This window comes from Buteo buteo, chromosome 28 (genome assembly GCF_964188355.1).
Source record: "Buteo buteo chromosome 28, bButBut1.hap1.1, whole genome shotgun sequence".
Taxonomy (NCBI): Eukaryota; Metazoa; Chordata; class Aves; order Accipitriformes; family Accipitridae; genus Buteo; species Buteo buteo.
Window position 1 is genome coordinate 5,334,163 of NC_134198.1, and position 20,763 is coordinate 5,354,925.

Below are 20,763 nucleotides of genomic sequence, written 5' to 3' on the forward strand. Positions count from 1 at the left end.
AGGCATCATTTGGGAGCAGAGTCCTACCAGTAGCATGTTCAGTTATTTCCATCTTCCCATGATACCAGCTGCTGCTTCTGCCAGTCCTCTGCAACGCTCTTTCCTAAGGTAGTGGGAGGGGGAGGACTGAGAGAGGGGGGGAGACAGAAACACAACCAAGGACAATCACTTTTCAGAAATTACAGAAATCTCATCCTCTTCCTGCTTTTCTCCTCAGTTCGTCTTTCAGAGAAGAAAACACTTCCATACCATAGACAGTATTTCTTCATGTATTATTTCTATAGGTTCTGTCTTAAAATGGGCCAGACAGCATACAAAGACAATTTTGTTCCCGAATCTTTTGCCACTTTGCCTCCACTATGTGGAGCCACAAGGAAACTGTATTTTCCTAGGAACAATGCGAGAATAGAAGATTACAAGGAAAATTACCATTGGGGTATCCTCTTTAATTCCCTCCAGATTTATACAATCACTTCAGTGAGAATAAAACCAAAAGCAAAGGTATATCACTAAAAGGAAAATGTAGCAACTATATGTATTAGTACACTTTGGGGAACATGCACAAAGAACGTATGTGTGTCTCCAAAAATGGTTATCGTATGAAATCTTTTGTCCCAACAAAGCCTAGGGAATTCAGACCTCTCTTTTCAGGGATTATTCTTTAATCAGAACAGAAACAGCTGTATTTCATATCTCCCAGTCAATGCACATTGCTGGAATAATCAACAGATACCTGTACAGAAAAACAGGCAGCCCAATATCTGAAGGTGCCAGAACTGAGACTCTGCAGACGACAGAAGCTGGAAGAGCCAGGGGTTTCCAATCACACATCGGAGGGCTGACAGAATGGCTTCCGACTCAGTGATAAAATCCCTCTTTCAAGCACCGTGGCCAAACATCAACTTTCTGATGTATCTCCTGAAGCATCTGCATCTCTTGGAATCCATGGCTCTCCTGCAGTCTTCTCTGCAGAGCAGCTGCCCTCCTGCCCAGTCTGTTTCCATTCATACACAGAATAGACAAGATATGAAAAGAGCATTGCAATGGATTTTGTGTACTGTAAAAGAGGTTATTTAAAATTTCCTCGCTTCATGTACTGTTTAAAAACAGACATCCAGAATTCTGTATGTCAGACAATTCCTTTAGGACACAAAATCCTGATTTGGGATCCTATCTGAGGGCTCTTAATTTCAAATAAACATTCTTATTTTCTCATGTTCACTCTTGCAGGTATGGAACATGACTGTTTCATTTTTTTTCTTTGCAGAAATATGACTAAATAAAACATCCATGGAAATAAAATGTAAAGAGCAGGATATTTCAATGGGAAATGGTCAGACAAATGCACATTTTTTCAAATGGTAGCATGTAAAGACATGCAACTTTCCATAAATAATTTGGCTGCAGTACATGAAGTCCTGTAACATCACGGGAACAACTTCTGCCAGACTTGTTTCATGCTTTTTTCCACTTGGAATTCTTAATTACATGGTGAATCAGATGTGATTTTTACTGCTAGTGTAAACAGAACAAACAGTGAAATTTTAAAACCACATTTATTTTTAATACAAAATCTGTTGCACTATTACAGAAGTGAGCCTGTATGTTTACCCCCACATGCACAGATAATTCAGCATCTACAATTAAATAAGAGTAAAATTATATTTCTCTTTTACCAAAACCATTGGCAAATCTTATTAAGAAATGTTCTCTTTGTGCTTTGTAATTCATGTTTGTAGAATTCATTTCTTATTTCGGTTCCCATTAAGAAAACTGATCAATGGAAAGCTCAAAGGTGCGAAAGAAGCTTATTACAGGTAGCTTACATTTGTGATTACTTCGGTTGTGCTTTCCCTACAGTATATACATGAAAGCTGCGAGGTGTACTATGGTCTAACGTAATGCACTGGCAAAAGCTCTGACTGGTTCAATTAGGAATCTGCAGTAAATAAGCAGAACAGTTCACTATTCCGTTTTCACAGCAAAAAAAATATATATTTAAGTAGATGCTTTAAAATACCATGCACACCATTGGCTATAGTACTTCTTATACAGTACAACATAAGCTTTCTTGTTTTATTTGTCTGTAACACCTAGAAGCATATAGCATCTACGCTTTAAGTGTATTTACAAATTCAACAAAATATCTACATATAAAAAGCTTACTTAAAATTAAACTTGATGCAAGTTATGAAAAACCAATTTATTGGCAAATGAAACTGAGCATTCCTTCAACCATAGGTTGTTATAAAAATTTATATTTGGAGGTAAACATTTGATTGATATAGTATGCGAGAAAATAATTTTGTAACCTATAATGGTAATCCTTTACCACTAAACCATATTAGCACTTGTCAGATTGAATTCTGTGGTTCCAAGCGGTAACCCGCACACTGCTTCAGGGTGTAGATAATTACAAAGCTGCCACACTGATCAGGCTGGAACACAGAGGGAAATGCACTCTCGCTGGTGTAGTTGGCTGGTTTGGTTTTTTTAACAATTTATTTTACAAGAGCTTATACCTTGCTGTGTTAGTAAATAATTTAATTCTTGATGTGTTTTGGTTTTGTTTTGTTTTTTGTTGTGGTTTTTTTTATCTGCTAAGGCCATGAAAACATGTTGTGCTGTAACTGTCTAGAAAGCATTTATTTTATTTTTAAAGGAAAAAAACCCCATACTCTTCTTTGTGTAATTTAAAATATCTAAAACCTTCCATTTTTAGCACAACAGTTTCATAACACTTTTTTTCTTCACATTTTTACTTTATTTGGCAATGATAGTAGTCCGCTAATCACAGTTTACTGCACCAACTGATTTAGTAGTACAGCGCATTATGGAATGCATATTGTATAAAGGCACTGCATGTATTTTGCCCTGTGTTTTCTGGAATATTTTCTCTCATTTTTAAAGTTTTTCTTTCAGTGACTGTACAAATTCCAAAATGCATTGCAATGCGTATCTTTTATGCCCTAAATCAATTCAATGTGTTTTGATGTAAAAATAGAACACTGTACTGCTGTAATACTTGATAGATTAAAAAGGCTATAAAGTAATAGGAGCAAAGAGCAGATAATAGGGTCTCATTAAGCATCAGCAAATGCAAGTGTCATACTTAAATCATTTAGCAATTATATACTGTACATACTGTTCCTAACTGTCTTGCAAAAAGACATATGATAGCTAGACATTAAGTCACCAATTTCACAACAATGTCCACAAAGACATTGAAGTTCTATATAATACTACTATAACACTCTGACAATGAAAACGGAATTCATATCCAGGGATTCAGCTGAGGACTGCATAACAAATTGTCAAACCATGTTTTTATAGTGTACACAAGATTATCTGTGAATTGTGTAGCATTTTTTTTCCATGCATTATACTGTATTTTCAACAGGAAACAAAATTACAAGTCAATGTTATTGTTTGTGTCAGTTCCTTTTTAAAAAAGTAAAAATACCCAAGTTTTGAACAGAATTTCATACTAACATACCACTTAATGTGTCATTATGCTGTATAACTGTATGGACCTGCATATTCTCATAGCATAAACACCTTGTGGCGAGGAGCTCTGTTACCTGCATGTTCATAGTATGAGAAGGAGGATGTACAAGTGCTTTAAACAAACTGAAGATACAAGGGGATCGAGTTCTGTGGTTACACAAATGAATTCATGGCATTTACAGGAGAAGGAGCCTCAGAGCTTTCATTTCCTTCTGCAGGTTCTTTCTCTTTTTTACCACTATATTGTCCAATAAAGGAGCCATCCTCATTGAACTGACCATTTACACCTTCTCCATAGTCAACTAAACTATCATCACTGTCTTCTTTTTTCACAGTTCTGTCTGAAGGTGTCCGGCTTCCTTTTTTCAGAGGTTTATGGTCCTCTGCATCACTGGAGACACAAACAAACAAACAAAAGGAATTAACTGATGTATTATATATTAAGACAAAATCAGCCATGCATGCAGAGTTTATAAGAAGCATGTGTGCAGCCCTATAATCCTTTAGTAAACCCACATCACATTGTAGAGACAAATCAATATGATGCAGTTGGCATGAATATATGGTGTAGGAATGGTTTAAACAGAGAATGTCTTCAGTGGAAGGGGGGGGTTGTGGTTTATTTTGTTGTTGTTGTTTTTTCCCCCCATCGTGCATGACTTTTCAATGATAAGACCTGCGCCCTTGGCTTGGAAGCAATTTAGATGCAACTGCAAGCATTAAAAAGTGGGTTGTAAAGTTATAAAAAAAATAATTTATTTGTTCTCCAAAGTAACAAGCTTATGATGTGCCGTGAAGTTAGTCTGTTAAACTTCTTAATTTCTTTGACCCCTTGAACATGAATGAAGAATGAATTTGGTTAAATGAAATATACTGATTTTCTTTACTAGTATAAAGAAAATAAAAGTGCTGCATTTCAAATAATTTGTTACATAATGCAGGCCAGACTTGCAATTTTCAACCTTACCTTTCAAGAGACCTACATATTCCATTAAAAGGGTGCAGAAGAAACAAATGAAAATAGCCTAAGAAGAAAAGCAAAGTCCATATCCTGATAGTGATCAGTATTTTATGAATAATAATTTGCTCTTAAAATTGCTAAAACATTTACTGTATACAGGTAAAGCAACAATTTAGCTTACAGTAGCTACAGCTAAGTAGTTAAGAGCATGCTTAGTTTTTTTCATTACTTATGAGATTAACCTCCTTATCCTAATCCATAACTGATAAAATGTTCTGACAGCGATGATGGTGATTTGGAGGACAACAGTGAAAGGAAAGAAAGGCAGGGAAGAGAGATCCCTGTAGCAAAGTACTGTGGTCTTTCCCTTGTCAGTGGAAAAGCTGCCGCACCATCATCATCCCCAAATAAATCTGCAGCTGTGGTAAGCTCCTATTTCATGAAATAGATGTAGTTGAGCTCTTTTCAGAATCCTTTACACTGCACTTCAGTTTCAAGATGAAGATTTCAGCAGTAGCTCTAAAGCATTTCCAATTAAAAACCACTATTGCCAGCTGCAATTTTGGGTGCAATTATTTACCTTGTCTTAAACAGACCATGTGACTTTATTTGCATACAGCGTACAAAAGAGTAAGTGATTTTGGTGGTTTTTTTTTATTTAAAGACTCACAGCTTATGGAAAATATAAAGAAACATGTATAGAATATCAAGGAAATAAAAATATATTTACAATATCCACAATATTAGGCCAAATATATATTCAGCAAATTATTTTAACTGTGTAATTCCTATAAACAAATACCTTATTTCTTCCAATAATTATATTTTTTTTTCCTAATTAATATCTTTGAACACCCAGAGAAACCATATATATATAGCATATACAAGGTCACACCGATTATTTTGTTAGCTAACAAATGCCCTGTTGAGAAACATTTCACTATTTCTAGAAAACCACTACACCAATTTTCCATCAAGCTGCTTCTCCTCATCTCATCACTTTTTTTGGCTTTGGAAGACTCCAAGTTATCACATTCTAAAAGAAGTACACCTCTAATATGCACATACTTACAGAAAAAGAATACCAGAGATTTTATCCTTCTATGCATACACAAGAAAGAAGTGGTAGGAATATCCATCTTACTAACATGTAAGAAAACCTTCATATTTAAAATACACAAAGGCAAAACCTCTAAACTTGACTGTATCTGTCTTGACTTTTAGTTATTGCTGTGTACATGGCATGAGGATAAATATCATATCATTGATCTTCTGTGCTCACTGATATTGCAAACATATAGGCTAGTAACGTTTAAAAGAATGCTACTCTAAAATGTCAAGCATCCAGCAGCAAGGTGCAAACATTTATAACACTGTGAACACAAGCAGATTACAAAGATTTTACTGAAGACAGTTCATTTTGGAAGGACCCTATATTTAAAAGGGTGAAGACAGAATTGAGTATTTTAAAATCACACAATGTAGTTTCTCCATTGCCCTTGTCAGAGGGCATTAGAGTCATTAAAACAGGCTATTCAAGCCAAATGAAGACCAGACCCTCACTTTGAAATAGTAACCGCTCCTACTCCCAAAGAAGAATGACCTGCAGTGGTTAATGCTTTCTGGGTAATACCATTTAGTAAGGAACATTGTGCATATGGTTTGCTGTTTAATTTTAGGTGAATAACTTCATAATTGCTTACACCATAATATGTAGGAAGGAAAATAAATTAAAATTGCATTTGTACCGTATTCCAACTGGTCAGGAAACTGTGCAAATATTCTAAAGTGTGACTCTATCCAGTGTAATTCACTAGGCTGGATTATATAGTAAATAAATAATACACTGTCACTGTATTAAAAATATCCACATTTTTGTGTTTAATCCAATAAAAAGCTCAATTTTCACTTACAAGTTAGATAAATCTGAGTATGGGAACTTCTGTTTCATGTTGCTCTTAGGGTTTTCTTGTTTGTATTTTTGTAAACAAAGTTTATTTATAAGCCAAACAATGAAGAAATACTTACACGGTTGGTTGCATTGTGTCTGTGATTTTTCTGTATTTTAGTAAGGATGCTGATTCTACTGTCTGTATAATTAGAAGCAAACAAAACTGCCCATTTACTCAGGCATTGTACTTGCATGGAGGTGGGCGCTGGTGTGAGAGCACAGTTACAGCAGATGCAAAATCAAATCTGAACCTGGGGATTCCCTCTATTTTTGCATTATGCAAGCCCAGAAAGAGGTTTTGCCAAGATGCTGGCAGTGGAAAAACAAGTGGGATTATCCAGGGTGCTTTCCACTCCTTGTTCAGGAAAAGGAAACATATGCCATGGTACCATTTATTCTTTATCAAACTGGATTATGACTTTTGTATTTGATGAATATAATGTTTTGGGTGGAAGGGAAAGAAATCGAGGAAGAAAAGAAAAAATAACAAAAAAAAACCAAGCAGGAGAGAGAAGAAAAAAGCAAAGACATCCATGTTTTGGACAGCACTTTTGTTACCCTCCGGGTGCAAAACAGAAAAGAGACTCTGGTGCTCTGGGGAAATGAATGTATTTTCTGTTTGCTGCCAAGAAGCAAACTGCAAAAGCTGCTGAATTGCATTATGAACGTGGATGCCCAAAGAGCTACAGAACATGTTGGCTGTAGAATATATACTATATCGCAAAAACATGTTAAAGCTATCTTTAAGATTTGCTAATCTTGTTTTTGATTGTTCATAAAACTACTCCAAAATGCCACCAGGATAGATCATAATTTCTTTTAGTTTTTGTTTGTGGTTTTGCTTGCTGACTTTTATACTTACTTAGTGTAATATAGTGAAATAAAAGTTAAAGTGCAAATTGGTTTGACTAAAATTACAGTGGAAAACTGAAGAAGTTTTTGAAAAGTGTCACGTATGCAGTGCATACAATTAACAGTGAGACAACAAGTACTGGGAGGGAACAAAACAAGAGGTGAGAATGGGTATGAACTCTGTACTTAGATCAGACAGCCATGAAAGTTAAATGTAGTGATACTTTTACTATTTGTTGTCTTGCAAGTGAATTCCATACTAGTAGCTTTTTAAGGATGAAAGTTTCTCAGTGAAGACTGATATATACCAGTCATTTTGCTAAGTACTGATATGTACCACACGTATTTCTTGCCCTTTTAGTAAGAACAGTATTTAATATTAAAGCGTACCATAAAAAGCATGTTTAAAATATTTTTCATGAACAATTGCTAATATATGAACACATGTTTCTTTTTCTTCTCAGTTTAATGAAACACATATCAAACTTGCAGCTAATGATTAAGAGATACACGAAGTACGGAGGTGACAATAACATGTGTAAGTGCAAAGTACAAACTTATTTTTTAAAAAAAACGTGCTTCCATTTTACAAGCTCATCAGTTATTGAAAGAAATATGTACCTTGAAATCTCCTTTCTTCTTTCAACTTTTCAATTTTTCTTCCTTAGATATGGGTACATGCAGCAACCAGTCAGAATGGGGAAGACAGTTTTACGATGCCTCTGCAGTCCAGCAGGCAACTAGTTCCCACTAAACTTTGCCACATTCATGGACATGCAAAAAGACTCAATATATGGTTAGCAATATACTACTTTTCCTTATAACACAACTGTCAGATGAAAGGCAACATAAAAGAAACAAAATTAGTAAAGCATTCTGGGCTATTGGACACAGAAAGAGGATGCAGAAGATGAAAACTGTTGGCAGTAAATTCCTTTTTCTGTGCCCTCAGGTCAACAGTCCAGAAATGTTTAAGTATAAGCAGACGCCTAAAGCCACAGAAGTACCTTACACTACAGCTTCCCTGCACACTCCAGAAGAAGAACCTCTGCCCCAATACTTAATAGGTTTCTGCTCATGCTCCTAAATTGATAGGTCTGTGCAGGTGAGAAAAGCTTTCCCTTTACAGTTATGCACCTGTATCAATCCAGACTTCAAAACATTCTACTATTTCTTACCTAGCTAAGACATAAGCAAATCTGTATTGGCTTTCTGAGTAGTTTTTCTTTAGCATCTCTGTAATACTCAGTCTTCAGTCCTGGCAGAAGCTAGAAAAACTGGGAGATTAAGCTCTGGTTTTAAATGGTGATGGGTTGAAAAAATTGTTGTTAGTCAAAGAACCCAACTCACTCCTTGTGAAAATTTTAAAGAAAAATCTGCTTGAGAGAAATTCAACCAACTTTCCACCTTCGCTATTTCTGGTGGAAAATTATACAAAGGGAAATCAAAGCACTGATTTAAAAAGTAGTGACACAGATGTTCAAGACTTAAAATAAGAACCTTCAAAGAAAGCACATAAATGAGGACACAGTAAGACCACTGTCAAATCCAATCAGACTATTCAAAGACAAGAATTATTCAGGCAGTCCATTGACTTCATCTCTTGCACTAGAAGGGACCAAGCTTAGAAATACAGTTTTGAGGCACAAGTCATTGCTAGGTCCCCCTGCAAACATACCTAAGCTGCAGTAAAACTTTAATAACTACAGGGGAAAAAAATACTACTATAATTACAAACTATATTCTCATTGTTAATCAACCCAGAACAAGAAGGAAGAGTAATATATTATCTAGCAATCTCAGAACTCTCCACCAACCATTTCTAGAAAGTCTCTCATAGCATATCCAAGAATTTCTAGGAAAAATATCATGTGTGTCAAAATGTTGAAGAAAAGAGGCAAAATAATTCAACAAAATGTGCAAACATCCTGTGTTACCACACTAGCAGTCCTACTACTGTAGTTGCCTTGTCCTGTTTGATCTTTCTAAGAACATTTTGCAGACTGCGATAACACGCTAAATTTTCATACTTCCTGTGAAGTTAACTAAGAAATGCATGCTTGCAGTCTCTCCCTACCCACGAATCCACAGGTCTCTAGATGCCATCACTTCTTAATTTCTCTTGAGTTAGGGCCCAGGATAGAAATTTAGGCTGATTTATACACTTACACTGACCTGAACAGGAGCTCGATAGTCTTTAATTTTAATTTATAGAACATACATTTGTGGTACTTCTTGTATTTCTTGCCGTTTGTTGGTGTAAATATTGACTGCCCACAGTTTACTATCTCAGTCTTCTACAACTCAGGAAACCACTGGGACTGTAGTGCAGTTTGCTACGGAGGCACTGTTTTCCCTTATTATGTAAAAGTGCAGCTATGCCTCCAGTCACAGCAACATAGTGTTCCCGGTCATTTTGTGGTTCCTGAAACACCTGCGTTTCCTAAAGCATCATTTCCTTCATCAGATTGATATGGCAGGAAAATCCAATGTTGGCTGGTTCCGCAGAAAGTGTGCTCTTAGATGAAGCTGAAGAGTGCAAAACTTCAAACAACTCCAAGCCATCCCAAGAATACTGGGAAGCCTAGAAATTGAACATGACAAAAACCTCCCCTAAAATTGAGAGCTATGACTTCTCTAGATTATCTTAACTACTCATTAAGATTTAAGTAATTTAATAATTTAAATCTTATCTTGAAACAACTAACTTTCTAAGCATTGGGCTTACTTGTGCAGAAATATTTAAGTCTATTCAGTATAAATTTCCAAGTCTTTCACTCTTCCCAGTTCCTGAGAAAGGAGGAAGCAAAGTCTATGTTCTCAGAAAGTTCCTCTTGATGGTCTGGTGTCTCTATGAAAGTGAGATGTCCTTTCATACTTGGCATGAAATGACTGTGAGATCTTATACCTTCCTTTCCCTCCTTTAAACTTCGGAGGAGAACGAACAGAGCTCGGACACTTGTGAGGGTAAGAAAACGAAGACCTTCCAACTGAGCTCTTTTTTTTCAGCTGACGCAACGAGTGTTTGTGTTCTGAGAAATCCTTCATGATCTGGACCAAGGATTCACCAAATAGCTTGCCGCCTGTGTATGGTAAAGACAGCAGTTTACGTTTTAGTTCTAGCGATGAGGTCCAAGGACGTAGCCATATAGCTCTCCAGGCTACAGTGAGGCATGCCATATTTTTAACAGTGAGTCTAAGAGAATCCTCAGCTGCATCATGGATAAAATTAGCTGCAATTTTACATAGCCTGCGTTTCCTCTGCATGGCACCAGATGGGACCCATTTCTTTTTGAATCTGGCTTGTTCTTCCTCCAACCATTTTAGTAACGCTCTAGAAGCGTAAGTGCAGTAGATAGATACTCCAAGCTGGGCTGCAACTAGCTTGAAAGATCTTTTAATTGCTTCCTCAACCTTTCTATCAGTAGGATCTTTAGGGAGAGCATCCATATTAGCAGGCACTGATAGTACAGAATCACCAGCAACCAATGCTCTGTCTACCTGAGGCAAGGTCCCCCACAAAGCAGCTTTATTCACTGGAAAAGGATAGAGCTTATGTAGGAGTGCTGGGGCTTCATGTTTTGCCTCAGGATTACTCCAAATCCTACAGACAAGATCTTCCACTGCTGAATGGATAGGAAGTGCATTATCTACCTTTCCTTCTTCAGAGGGTATAAGCAGTTCTTCTGAAGCACATTCAGATTTGGAAGATTTTAGCATTAACACTCTCTTTATGTGCTTGAACAGATAAGTCTGATTCTTCATGTCAAACTTACGCAGAGGATCTGGTCCTTCTTGGTCTTCTGTAGAGGACTCAGATAACACCTCCCCATCTTCAGGGGATGACTCAACCTCCAAGCCCTTGTCAGCCTCAGATTTCTCCTTCCCAGAAGCTGTTTGATCTTTTAAGCTGTCTACATGATCAGACTCAAAAGTTCGGGAACTGCTCCCAGTTGCTTCTAGAGGAACCACTGGAACTTCTGTAACTGGCACCCTGGGATGCTTTACTGAATGGGACCTAGCCTGTGCCACAGAAGTTATACTTTGTCTGGCTGCTGTCAAAGCATCCTTTAAGACAGTAGCTAGCTCAGGCAAAATCACAGATTTCATTAATGAATTCTTTTCAGATTCAGAGAAGTGAGTAGTAGTAGAAGGTCTTACCTTCCTGTGGTAGGAGCTCTGAGCGTCTTCTGAATCTGAGCTGTAGTCTGGGGTCTGGCTGAACCAGTGCTGGAGAGAAGAATGCTGCCTTGCCAGTGAGCCACGAACTGAGTTGCAGCTGGGGGGTTGCTGGAAAGGGGATGGCTGTCCTGCCTGAGAATCTGAGCCCTCCTCCGACCCCATTATCTGGTGCTCAGAAGTATGATGTCTAGAGCCATGCCTGTACTTCCATTCGTCTGACCTCTTTTCCTCTCGGCAGAGGGAAGCAGAGAGAGAACTAACCCTTGTAAGCTCTGAAGACTGCCTAGCCTTCCTCCTGGTGTAGGAGGTCTCTGATCTGGTGCTGGAGTATTGATCCCCTGACCTTCTGAAGAAGTTGGATCTGTCAGATCTCACAGACTTTGCTTTTGTAAAGACAGGGTCTGCTTCAGGAGAATTGGCACAGCTACCTTTTCTTTTCTTTTCCTTGTCCAGTTTCTTTCCTGTCCAAGCAGACATGGACCTGAAGTGATGAAAAAAGTTCAAAATACTCGAATTCCTAGAACTTTCAAAAATTACTTTTTTTTTCAAGGAAAACCCTATACCCTTTTTCCTCAAAGAAGCACTGCATCATGGCCAGTGCCATGTGAGGCAGACAAACTGGGAACTGAGTGACTGCAGTGATGCTGGGCTGCAGAGAGGGTGCCAAGATATCTTCTGTAATCTGACTGGTTGCTGCTGCTGCCCTGTCTCTAAGGAAAAAAGAGGAAAGCCCAATATAGACTAATTACACAGAAATACATTTTAGAAAGGAGTTTTTGCATGGTAAATAGGATGAGCTCTTTCATGTGTACAAGTCTGAAAGCTTGGCATGCATCCGTCCATATTCACCAGACATGAGGTGGATAAATGCATTATAAAATAATTTAATAAAGCACTAGATGATTCTATAGATTAACTCAAGCCACTTAAATATGGAGACATAAATTCAAATCTTGCTACAGGTCACACGTGAAAGCAGACTTGAACAGTCTTATTCTGGGTCTGAGAAAACACGTACTGAGGTCATATCATTTGTACAATTCTGTACAGAGGTCAGTTTCTGCTGCTGAAAGTTCCAAGTATCGAAAAACTGAGGAGATAAAGGAGAATGCAAACTGGACTGCCTAGGAAAAATTACACAGTACTTATTTACGTCTCTGCTTCCAAACATTGCTTCACACTTCCCTTTTTATCAGCTGAATGTAATTAATCTATATGCACTTAGTGCTGTAATAAAATACTACTCTGAACTCATTAACCTAAGAACAGAGTATCGTATTTTTTTAAAATCAAGGAAGAATAAACAGAAACTGCTCTTTGGCATTCAGAACTGTAAATCTATTCCAGTCAGATCAAGATGCACATCTCCCTTATATGAAGAAGCTATGGCAACAGAGCAGATCCTTCTTAAAAAAACTGATTTTTCTATGTACATTTGTAAATGTCACATCTTCAAAATACTAAAGGGCTTTTACAATGCTTTTGACACAGCAATGCACTATAAAAATCTGTTATAACAACCATGTAAAAGATAATGGTATTGACATATTTAGAAAATAATAACAATATTTCCTCTTCTAATCAAAAACCAACAAATAACACACTGTTATTTAATAAGTTATACTCATAATTGTTATATGAACAGACCTGCCAAGGAAAACTTTTTGTGATACCAGGAGATTCAGCTAGACTACATTTACCATAAAGGAAGACAGTCGGGAATAAGAGCTGTGTTGCACGCTTTGAAGCTGCTTGCTATGTATCTTGTACCGAAACACAAGAAAGGGAGATTTGTTTTTTCTTCTAGGACACTCCTTCACCTCTCTGTATAACATCACTTCCTCGTTATTGGATTAGGTGTTAGTATTGTCAGCCATTTTAAATGCATTTGTTTTCCAGTCAGTGTAACACAAGTCTGTCTGTATTAGGCTTCAATTAGAAATGTATTTTCAAAACCCATAATGCTAAATGTTCCCTGACTGAAAGGACACTGTATCTGGTATTTTAACTATCTGAAAGATGGGTTTGTAAATAAAAGATTCCTCACTTTGAGACAACTGTGTGTGAATCTGGATTTCACCTTGTGTTAGTGAATGGCTTATTCTAAGCATGGATGTTTAATTTTTTCTCTACTGGTGTGGCTGAAATGCTACCTATAGTTCTATATAACACTGGATACAGAATCTTTGTCAACATGGAAAAAAAGTTAGTTTTGAATTATTAAGTGTGATATTATATACAGTACATGTGTGATATGAACAGTGAACATGACAAACCACATCAGTTGCTCACCTGTATTCACCAAATGTTCCATCATCTTCCTTCATAGGTTGTATTTCTGGATCAGCATGTGCATCCTCCTTTTCCTTCACTAAAATATTTGAAATAGTAATTTTTATCATGAAACTGCAAGATGAGAAAGCTTAAGACCTTAATTTCTCAAACTGATCACATCTGGCAGGAACGAGGTTTGAATAAAAATAATTTTTTGAACTAGGGCCTTAGGCTGTTACATTTTTTCTTTTGAAGGAAAAGATCTGTTAATTAGTTATACAATTTTATTTTCATTCAAGTACAAAATACTGTATGTCATTCTACATTAGTAAAAATTTTTCTTCATTTCTAGCACTAACAAGAAAGTTTTTTTAAAAATAGTACTAAGATACTGTCTTTATGTTATTAATAGAGCTATTGTTTATTGAAATCTGATTAATTTAGTTTTACTTATCCGTGCTCTGTATTTCCTCTTGATATTCCTCTCATACCGACTGATAAAACTGAATCAGATTCACTTGTGTTCACTGACAGTTTGTACACTTTCTGCTTTCATGTCATGCACCAAGACTCCAGGGAATTTTAAATAGTATTTTAAGAATTGTTAATATTGGAAAAAATAGGCATGGTCTGTGAATTTTTTTCTTTTCCATAACGTGATCAAAACAAAAGCAAAACCACCTACACTGGAACCTAAATTTAACACAACTGTGCCTCTTGCACATCCTTGTTATAAATTTAGTTATCACTGACTCGTGGGAATAAATCCACGCATGTAACTTGTCCCTATAAAAAACCTATGTAGCACTGCATCCTTTGACACAGAAACCAGCTTGCACCTGAGAAGACAGATATTTATAGAAGACATATATTCCTATAAGTTAAGATTGTTGACAGAGTAAAATAATATACTGACTTCTAGAATTATCTTTGTGGTTCTTCCCTTTGTCTTTTCCTTTCTGTTTTTCTGGGTACTGCTCAAATCTTTCCCTTGTGTGCATAAAAAAGTTAATACCTTACATCTAGTAATTCTACAGAAGCAGAGAAAAGAAGGGCATAGCAGGGATCTCCACAAAGTAATGACAACCTTAGCATCCAACTGCCTTTTATGCTTTTACTCAAACTGTGTTTTACCCTCCTCTAGACGGTGGCTCACTCCAAGTGTTCCCTACTCTTTTCAGTTTCATCACTTCACTTGTTTCATTCTCCTAATTTTCCTTTTCTCAATTCTCTCCACTAAGAGTCACTTTTCCTATATCCTCTGTAATCTCATTTTCTCTTTTAAAAATCTAAACATTAGGAAAAAACCTAAGATGATATCTTCAGCCTGTCATTCAACTCTATATAACACCGTGTTCCTTAATCATCTGTCTTTTCTTCATGGGCATAGGCGGTTGGGACAGAAGCTTCTCCTACTTAATTTTTGCCATCACTACAAATCTTTGCTCTCTCCATAAAACAATTAAACAGATTGGGCAAAATAGGATTCTTGTATTTAATAAGTTGATTTTATCTTCTTATAAAAATAATCTGCTATGCTAAGTTCGGCTATAAAAGATTTGACTATGAGAAGTTTTTAGTGTTCACTGACAGTAGTTTTCAGGGGTGCACTGGTCAAAACAAGCAGGAGAAATTAAAACACGATATGGATTTATTTTTTCTTTTTGTACTTTTGTAAGTGCATCCATCTTTTTCATGTCCAAATTAACAATATGAACTTCCAGAAGTTTGAGCTGACTTTAAATAAGCATTCTAGAGTCTGGATATTTATATAATTTCCAAACCTTTGGAGCCTGTAATATAGAACAGAATTTTTTCACGAAATCAAGATTTTACATGAAACTTAGCAATTGTACTTTCTATTGTAGCTAGGAGAAGAAAAAGAAAAAACAAATTATTCTTTGATGCCCACTTGAAGTTCATTCAGATCCACTCATAACTCAATAGCTGCTCTGAGATCCTAGCAGGCAAAATTATGCAAACTGGTTGTCACTATCCTTTTCAAGAGAGCTTTAATCTATGGACCTACTACATAAACAGAAACGTAACACCAGTGAAAGATATATGTAAGGTACACATATGCACACATACATACACCCATATATGCCTTTTATAATATGGGCACCCAGAAGAATGAGAGTTTTGATAGAAGACATACATTGTATAGTTCCAATTTTTAACTACAAATTATAAAATATACTTGGCTATTCCTAGGCCTAATACTAAAAAACCCCAAACACCCAAGAAGAAAAACTCTTGTAAAGAAAAAAACTTATAGAAGAGAAAACAGCCTAACTGAAGAATAGTAACTTCAAATTTAGCTGCAAACATGCAGAGGCCGAAAATGACACAGATGCTGAGAGGGAGAGTAACTTATCTGAGACAAAATAACATATGAAGGGATTTGTCCTATGAAATGCATTCCCAGTACTTTAAAGTAACACAGTGGCTATGACCTGGTATATGTTTCCACTCTTTCTGACCAAATAAATTCTATCTCAGCTCATTTCAGTGGGTTAAACCCATCCGCATTAGACTTCAGAAAGTGGAGTGTGCAGTAATGGCAGGAGGACCAAGTATTTCAAACAAAGCTCAAAGCTCTCTAGAGAGGGAATACAGGAATATGACCCTCCAGGAATGGAGGAGTTACTTTTCTTATGCTTAAATGGATCGACATTTTTGACCAATAGGCAGATTGCTCCTGAAAAGCCAACCAAACGATAAGACCGATATACCATCTAAACAATGTAAATGTAAGCCAGCAGCAAATGTAATTTCTCCAGTAAACCTGAGACCTGTTTTAATGGATTACCAGTAGATGATTTTTACTCTCATTGTTATGTACCATACCTGGATATTTGCCACCCTTATTCCTCCTTATGAAGCAAACAATCAGTAAAATCAAGATGAGAAGAGCAACAGCACACATAAGACCAATGAACCATCCTTGAGTAGCGATGTCTACCTGCCGACTTGCCATTGCTAGAGAATAAAAGAAGAAGATGAGTTGTTTTACTGAATTTAAATACTATGCTAATTCAGACAAATAATAACCAGTATACATTGTTCATTAATTAAGGAGTAACGTTCACTGTGAAAATTAGTATTACAAAAAACAGTGATACTGTATGTTGTGAATATTTTCATTATTCAAAATGTTTCCAAGTACATGTGCCTAGAACTTACTTTTGAGTATATAAGAATTCTGCCAACGTTTAAGCTTAGGAACTACTTTGCAAAATCTGTGCACATACTACACTGCTTTCCACAAACCTCAAAACTGTTCTCAACCATTTTACGTTAATTAAACTACTGAAATGAAATTGCAAATTATAATTCACAAGAACATGTCGATTGCATTCTCAAAATGAATAAAAAGCCAATACTCATTAGCTAATGCACTCCCATCAGTCTGAAATGGGGGAACAGATGGGTCATTCAAGGCCCTAACATTCATTTTCAACTAAAAATCAACAATGAAGCATCCTTTAAAGCCTTATTAAGTATCATGTTTTCTTCCGCTCCTCAAACCCGTACCTCATCCTACAATTTATCATGATTGCCATGATTTAGCATTAGTGAGGACTTAACACAATGCAATTGGGAAGCCTTTCCTCGGCACTGTTTCTCTCCAAATGCTGACTTCAGCTGGAAGATAACGTAGCAAACCACACAGGAAACTCTACAGTCACTAATAAGGACAGGAACTATCTGTGTGGTCTGTGGGGTAGATCCCTCCTACTGGTCTCCATCACAGTAGGAGGATTCTCCTGGTGAAGCTTATTTTCTAATCCCCTGTTTGGAAACGCACTACAGGCAACTGGCCTTAGGATTTGCTGTTGGGAGAAAGTGGGAAGGGTGAGAGGAGTTAGGGATGCGTGCTACAGAGAGAAGACTACATGAACATCCATCCAGACCTATCTTGTTCATTCTTCACCTTCTCCTCCAGCCCCAAAACCGAAGAGTTTGAAACTCTGTGAAGAGTTGCCCAATAGACCTCTCTCTATTTGGGAAACAGAGACGAAGATCACCTTCCCACATGGACAAAGAAAGTGATATGCAAACCACTTCCTATGCATAACTCATACAGTATTTTGGTTCAGCATTTGTTGTTTTTTCTGGCTTCGCAAGATAAGGTATCAGATTATTCACAGCCAGTACTTTACCTAGGATTTTAGTAAGGATCAATAATTCTTCAGATCTCAGCTTAGTAGACACTTTGCACTAGCATCAGATCATATTTGAGACCTTCAGTCAGTCTCTTTGTTTGGATGCTGCAAGTACATCAGCTCTCACAGCACAATATGTTTCATCCCTATCTGCTCGGGAAGGTCTGTAGACTTTGCTTCCACTGAAGTGGAGGACACAATGCATGAATAGCTTTACACACAGAAACGTGAAAGTCCCAGAGCCCCATAAAAATTTCCACTTCTCCTTAGAGAAGATATGCTTTTAAGGGAAGGCTCATAAAAACACATCACAGACAGCCTATTTTCAATGGAGCATTGACTGTTTTCCAGCCACAACTCCCAGTGATACAGCATAAACTCTTCTTACAAAACACGTTGGATGACAACTGGGAACAGTCCTGTGCTGGTGCTGTCCCTTGAACAATACCTGAGCCTTGCTTGGCAGACAGCTAGCTGACAAGAGACTGCACTGGGCTGCCAGCCACACTAACAATAAAATGTAACAATATTCAATTATAGGCCAGAATTCAAGCCCTTGTCTCAATGTTATTTACTAGACAGAGGCTGAGACAGCTAGCTTGGAAGCATCAGTTCTGAATGGTCCCAGATTCCTGAGGGTTTTCCATGGACTGTATGAAAACTCAAAGCACCGCTGATGTCTGGAGTCAGTATCTATCCTCCATTCCATACGGAAGACTAATGTGTATTCCACTTTAGAAGTACTACGCTAAAATTAACTCTTTATTCTGCTGCCTCTTTTTGGTCTTACTGGGCAAAGTTATGACTTGATTTTCATTTAAATAGATCAATGAATTAATGTGCCTGGTTATTGTGGAGTTATGATTAGGAGATTTCCCAGCTTTTGTTTAAGAATATGCTTTCTGATATTTTAGAAACTGACTCTTTCTTATATGCACAATAATTTAAACTATTTTTTGCATAAAAATCTCTACATGTTATATAACTATATATTATATATATATAACTATATATATATTTATACTTTATATACCATATAAATATGTATAAGTGAGAGTCTTAAAATCACAAACGCAATCTTCCTCTGAATTATAAATACAATGAAAATAAAATTTTGTTTCCACATTAAGGTTAAAATTATTTTGAGTTTTGCACATATGCATTCATAATAAGGCATTAAAGGTTGTATAATACATACTGTGACAAAATGCAAAAGCACATTTAACATTCAAATGTAGTAAGAAATAGCATCAAGCAAAACAACTCATGCATAAAAATATGCAAGATAGATGGGAAAGAGTAAAGATGAAAACTTACTTATGCAGCTTCCTGTATTCTTTAACTTATTGCATGTCCAGTAGGAAAGGGTTTCTAGATCTCAGTGCAACTTTAAAAATGGCACAACATTTCCCGCTTTCACTAAGCAAATTATCTGCTTCAGGCAGAAAGATATTTACTCTTGGTGAACTGCTAATGCAGGAGTCAATGCAATACACTGTACTGGTGTGCTCAAAAAGGTAAACCTGCACACTATGGCGATGCTCTATAGGGATGCTTGTCAAAGAGAAAAGTGTCACAAAAGGCTCATATATGAAATACTGCAGTTTCATTCTTAATTAAGGCCATATTCCATATTCCAATATTTTCCTCTTTGTCCACTTCATTTTTTTGTGGTGTTTAAAAGCTTTGATCTAGGCTGAAGACAGTGTGACACAACATTTCTCTGTAAGAAATATGCTATGTATATAATTTAATGCTGGGCACTGAACCTTTCCATTATGAAGAAGCAGAAAAGAGTGTATTTAAATTCACTTCTTCCTTAACTACCCAAGGACATGAGCCGAGGTGACTGGGTATGTACACAATTCCTTATCTACTGGCTCAGTAATTTTTGTGCAGAAAGATGCTTTTAGGAAGGTTTCCATTCAGCTTGTTTTGAATTATACTATAGTCTTGATCCTTGCTTTACTACGGCTTTAGGCTTTGGGTGTGTTTATTTGCATAAAATTTTACAGATCTGCTTTTATACCACTAGCTGTCTCTGGCATAAATAACCTCTGCGTTTAGCCCATACTGTTATTCGGCACCATGTTTTCAAAGCTTTCCTGTAACACAAGAAACTGAACAGAAACTGAACAAAACAAAGCAAAAAATTATGATTTTAGAAAGTGCTCACTTTCAAACTGGCATATTCATTATTTACCTTGCTGTCTGATAATTATTAAATATTTTTCAAGCATATTTTCATATTTAAACTACTTTCTTAAATCATAACATTCTGGAGTTGGTGGGGCTACTGCTAAATAACCGTGCACTGACCAAAATGCTTGGAATGAGCAGAAGTGGCTAGCAAATACACAACAAATAACAACAGCTGACCAAGAACATGCTGTGATGGCAACGACATATTCAGCATAATATCAAAAAACTTCCAATAAAGCCCTTTCTCCGAATTAAATGAACAAGCATTACTGATTTGCTTATGAAGGAATATGACTGAAAAGTGTACATAAGGATCTTGAACAGCCTTACTGATTCACAGGATATAGTTGTGACATGAAAATCTACATAAAACCAGTATATGACAGGAAAAGAAACATTTACAAGTAGGAATCTCTAACACTGGTGCAAATAGGTTACATGAGACATCAAATTGAATCTGCGCTTCTGATTATGCAAACATTTTAGCTCAGATTTTTTTGTATTAAAACAGATCATATAGAGATTGTTAGCTTTAAAAATATATACTTGGCTCTATTAAAGTACACATTATTTAAATACAGCCATCTAATTATATCAATTAGAAATAAATGAAATAGGTCATCTTCAGTGCACAGCACACAGATGGAATGTGAGCAGTGATTATC

General features: G+C 36.5%; 1 protein-coding gene across 8 annotated transcripts in view; it reads right to left on the reverse strand.

The window, feature by feature from the left end:
- Positions 1-438: 438 nt before the first annotated feature.
- The window catches only part of NRCAM (neuronal cell adhesion molecule), a 165,616-nt gene continuing 145,291 nt past the window's right edge, over positions 439-20,763 (reverse strand). For 5 of the 8 annotated variants that reach the window (XM_075059069.1, XM_075059066.1, XM_075059068.1 and 2 more), the window contains 3 exons: positions 16,578-16,709; positions 13,746-13,824; positions 439-3,898 (listed from right to left, as the gene is read on the reverse strand). In XM_075059069.1, the coding sequence (XP_074915170.1) occupies positions 3,661-3,898; positions 13,746-13,824; positions 16,578-16,709 (449 nt within the window). In that variant the 3' untranslated portion in view covers positions 439-3,660. Of the gene's footprint in view, positions 3,899-9,082; positions 11,935-13,745; positions 13,825-16,577; positions 16,710-20,763 lie in introns of those variants that run through there. The other 3 variants (XM_075059063.1, XM_075059062.1, XM_075059061.1) reach the window with 1 other exon arrangement.